The following is a 4506-nucleotide window of genomic DNA, read 5'->3' as shown; positions in this document are numbered from 1 at the left end:
GCTTCATTTATGGAATATGGCAACAACCAAAGCTAGACACAATAATCAAAGCACATGATAAATTTTCACTTTGGTAAATGCCAACATAAAATTATCTAAACTCTAGTTGTAGGGCAGGTTATTGACTGTGCCAGAGATTGGCTGTGCAAATAGATCCGATTGCAAAATTGCCCTTTGGATGGCTCAAAGGACCATTTTCTATTTGCACAGCCTTTTCGTTAAATGTAGTCGTGTTTGATGAGTTTCATTTCCTCTGATGTTAAACGTTAAAGATGATAACACATTTGATCTTCGTTGGTCTTCTCTCCCTCCTCAGCTCTTCTTTATGTCAAGGTATGATGCACTATGCAATATATTGTTATGACAGGGCTAAACGTATGCAACTACCTGTTCATGTACCATTATGCTTTTTTTGGCACTTTTGTGTGGTTAAATGTTTGTGATATATGAACAACGTCTTTGTACATGTAAATGTTTCCTTAAATATTTCCCTTTTCTGTTCTTCAGCATGTAATCCAAATATTCTGTTGAACATGGATTTCCCGGGAAATGACATAACATTTCTCTACTCCCCTGATGTTAACCACTGTCAGCTCCTGTGCACCCAGCACCCCTCTTGCCTCTTCTTTAGCTTTATTCGTGCTGATTGGACCCACGATGACAGGTATGACTGGCACAAATGAGTTGCAATATATACACGTACTTATCCAGGTCCATCTTGCAGTGGCAGGTTGTAAGGTGCAGCAGTCTAAGCAACACCACCAAAGTGTTCCCAAACAAGGCGACGAGTTCCTTCCAAATGACCTTTCTCTGCACCGTATCTCTAAAGTTGAGCTGAACTAATTTCTGCTTCTTGTATCTGTGATCTACTCCTGGTCCTGGGTGAGAGTGAGAAGTTAGATTGACAAAAATCAAAATCACCTTTGTGCTTGTTTCTCTTTCACCACAAAATTCAACAGACTGTGCTCTCCAGTTCCATGGCATATACTTTTTTGAGTGAGGAGGTTGATCCCCTTGAAGTTTGAACACACCATCCCTCCAGTCTGCCAATCCAGAGGCACTCTCCCCAACTTCCACGAGATGTTACAGAGCTGTCCCACACTGTATACCAGTATACTCACCCATGGTTACTGCCTCTCACTGATGGCAACTTAAGATTTCACAGAGTTCAGCCAAAAGTCTAAAGACCCATATCCAGCTATAGGAAGCACAGTATGTCATGTTATTTCAGGATCTGTTATATATGTGTTATATTGGTTTTACTATGGCTCCTTCCACTTGTCGGTCTCTGCAGGCACTTCTACTGCTACCTAAAGTCCACTCCCTCAGGAGAGCCCAGTGCTCAGACTCCAGTACAGGGTGTCACTTCTGGTTTTTCTCTAAAATCCTGCAGCCCAGGCCCACGTAGGCTTACAACCTAATTAAGCAATTCATGAAGTATGTTCACCTCCAGTTTACCTTTCTCTATGCATGTTTCTATTGTTTGAAACAGAACCTTGCCTGTCTGAGCTGTACCAAAACATGGACTTTATCGGGGGAGACTACAGGTCCTTGTTCACAGGTGACCACAAGGAGTGCCAGCGAGTGTGCACTCAGGACCCTGCGTGTCAGTTCTTCACTTTTGTAAAACAGAATTTCTCAAATAGTAAAGTCAGGTAAATTTGAGTTAGGATAGTGTATTTATTTTAAACATGTTTCCATATTTATTTATTGTTTAACCACAAAAGATTTGTCCTACACCTCTGCATTTCCCAAAGTTCATCTTATTGCATTTTATTGCGTCACATCTTGTTTTTTTAAACTGCATGTCCATGTTTGTCCATGATATTTTGCACTCTAACAGCAAAGGAGAATATGATTTCTTGTTCTGTTTAAGGTATAAGTGTTACCTAAAATTCAGTTGGACTGTACCAAGGACTCCTGTTATTGAAAGAAAAGCTGGTGTAACATCTGGATTCTCCCAAAAAACAAACCAAACTCAGCACTTTGACAAAGGTACATAGACCTAGTTGTAGCTTTCGGCCCACTTCCTGTTTGTTGCCTGTGTGTTTTCCTAATGTAAGTAAGTAAAATGTATTTATATGGGCCTTTTAAGACTAGAATCTATTACAAAGTGCTTCACATGGGAATATAAAAGCATATCAAACAAAACAAATGTCTTTCCTCTTTTATATTCAGTATGTCAGAGAAAGCTTTTTCCAAACACTGACATCCCAGGAAGTGACATTGAGTCTCTGCCTGCTGCCTCTCCTGAACACTGTCAGACTCTGTGCTCAACTCATCCGCGCTGCACCTACTTCACTTATAACAGGTAGTTGTTTGTGTTTCAGACAACGTCTCATCTGAGAGTGAAACAAATATCTTATGTGTTTTTCTTTTTCTTTCATGTCTAACAGGCAGTGTAATAAAACTGTACTTAAGTGCAGAATTATAGCTCTACAGCTCTACATTATATGCAAACATTTAGACCCTCTTACACATTTTGATTTTAAGGCTTTTTGATTTTATTTGTTTGTTTTTTAGGAATACCTTTGTTTGTTACCTGAAGGAAAACACACATGAAATAGTCACCAGGGCAGATACAGGCACTTCAGGGCTACCACACCGTTCCTGTCAGCTTGACGACAGTGAGTAGCGCAAATCAACCTGTAATGCTCCGCATGAACGTGTTTGTGAGCGAACAGTTACTGAACAGCATATGTGTTGTGAAAAGTATTTGGCCCCTACCTGATTTCTCATTTTTCTGAATATTTCACAGTCTTACATGTTTTAGATCATCAAACAAATTTAAAAAGTAGACAAATAAATGTGGGTGAATACTGAATTATATCACTGTTACATAAATGTTCAATTTATTGGAACCTGGAACACCTTAAGAAACACTCAATCAGGCAGTTCCTGGAGGATGAAGTAATTGATTCCCCCACCTCTAGGGCATTATGGTTCAGTCCCACATTGTCAGGTTGCACTGGTCCAGATCCCGGACGAGATACCCCAGGACACCATCGACTGTCTCATAAGTATGATTAGACATGCATGCCCTGATGTGGTTAGGCCGCTTCAGAACAGGCTTAGGCATGCACGTCTAGGGGCCAAACAAACTACTAAGGAGGATTTTGAGGTCATACAAGTATAGATCTGACATCACTGAAATCTGATTTGTTTTGAAAGTGTTTCTTTAGCTTCAAACAAAACAGAAATATGTATGTGGGGTAATCGGGTTGTTAGTTTTTAACTGTTGCAAATCGGCAACGCCTGCCTCGAGAGGGTTAATGTAAAAATTAGTATTTCAGACATGATGACAAACCAAATCTATGTCATTTTCCTCTAATACAACATGTGGATGTGAGACAATCATCTTTTGGGCTTTGTTCTGTAAAGGTAGCCTAATATTGTTAAAGACACTGTAATTATGCACAGGAATATTTTATGTGTCCATCCCTTCAGCACAGTGACATGTGTTTCTGCTAACAGACTGGGCCAGAGTGGCTTATGAAGGAGTAGATTTCAAAGGTTCTGACATTCGCTATGAGTTGATGGATGATGCAGACACATGCCAGAAGACATGCACTGAGGACCCTCACTGCCAGTTCTACACCTACGCTGATGAAACCTTCTTTGATCGCAGTTATCGGTGAAGTATTACGAATACTTCTGTGCACACTTTAAACTAGTAATTCACGTCGCACCCAGAAATTACGTCACATTTATTAATCTGTTGTATTCACACTTTTTGTAATCTGATGACAACTATATCTCCAGTCTCTAATTTAAACTGTTGGGTTTTGTACTGTAGGCGTCGCTGCTACCTGAAGCGTGTCATCACCATCCCTGCTCCTCCCAAAGTCATCGAAGTCACCAATGTTGTGTCGGGTTTCTCCCTTAAAAACTGCCCATAGACTCAGGGATCTACTTGTAACATGTGTGAAATTAAGTTTGAAGACTTCACAGCTCTCAGTGGGATTTTTGTGGAACCTAAATAAATCATTTCAAACATGAGCTGTCTGTCTGACATGTTTATTAAACAAATATGTCCACTTTAGTCTCATCTGACCAAAAGGAAAATGTTCCAGAAATTTTTGTTTGTTTAGATGCAACACAGCTAACCTAACCTAAAATGTGCTGCTATGTTCTTTTTAGCCACTTGTTCAGTTTTTTGTGATTGTGCTGACATGAACTTTAACATTTAAAATGTTAACTGAGGCCTTTGCAATCTATAAACGAACTCTTGGGTTTTATGTTTTGTTTGGGTTTTCTCAAAGGATTGCACGTTCTGTGTTTAGGGCGAATTTGCTGGAATCTCTGCTCCTGGGAGGATTATGGTTTTGTATTAACACACATGTACATGCTCCAGCCCCAACAAGCTCCCAAAACTTCTGCCCGGGTAATTAGTTGCCACACAAGACACAATAAAAGGGGTTCTTACAGCAGTTTAATGACATACAGAGAACATTCAGAAAGGAGAAAAAAGCAAAAACATACTATGGAAAATATGTACAGGACATT

General features: G+C 39.8%; 1 protein-coding gene across 1 annotated transcript; it reads left to right on the top strand.

The window, feature by feature from the left end:
* Positions 1-222: 222 nt before the first annotated feature.
* LOC101476310 (coagulation factor XI-like) lies at positions 223-3999 on the top strand. The gene is made up of 9 exons (XM_004547785.4): positions 223-333; positions 508-664; positions 1295-1404; positions 1493-1655; positions 1877-1995; positions 2179-2311; positions 2524-2627; positions 3475-3634; positions 3797-3999. The coding sequence occupies exons 1-9, from the start codon at positions 273-275 to the stop codon at positions 3897-3899; spliced, it is 1110 nt and encodes a 369-aa protein (XP_004547842.2). The 5' UTR covers positions 223-272; the 3' UTR covers positions 3900-3999.
* Positions 4000-4506: the final 507 nt, after the last annotated feature.

The sequence above is a fragment of the Maylandia zebra genome, linkage group LG22 (assembly GCF_041146795.1).
Source record: "Maylandia zebra isolate NMK-2024a linkage group LG22, Mzebra_GT3a, whole genome shotgun sequence".
NCBI classification, from domain to species: Eukaryota; Metazoa; Chordata; class Actinopteri; order Cichliformes; family Cichlidae; genus Maylandia; species Maylandia zebra.
This window is presented reverse-complemented; position numbering and strand designations above follow the sequence as displayed.

Excerpts from the sequence above, each read along its gene's own strand:
- LOC101476310 (XM_004547785.4), top strand. The coding sequence starts at position 273 with ATGATAACACATTTGATCTTCGTTGGTCTTCTCTCCCTCCTCAGCTCT. Across the intron at positions 2,312-2,523 it reads ACCTACTTCACTTATAACAG|GAATACCTTTGTTTGTTACC; the intron begins GTAGTTGTTTGT and ends TTTGTTTTTTAG. Across the intron at positions 3,635-3,796 it reads TTCTTTGATCGCAGTTATCG|GCGTCGCTGCTACCTGAAGC; the intron begins GTGAAGTATTAC and ends TTTGTACTGTAG.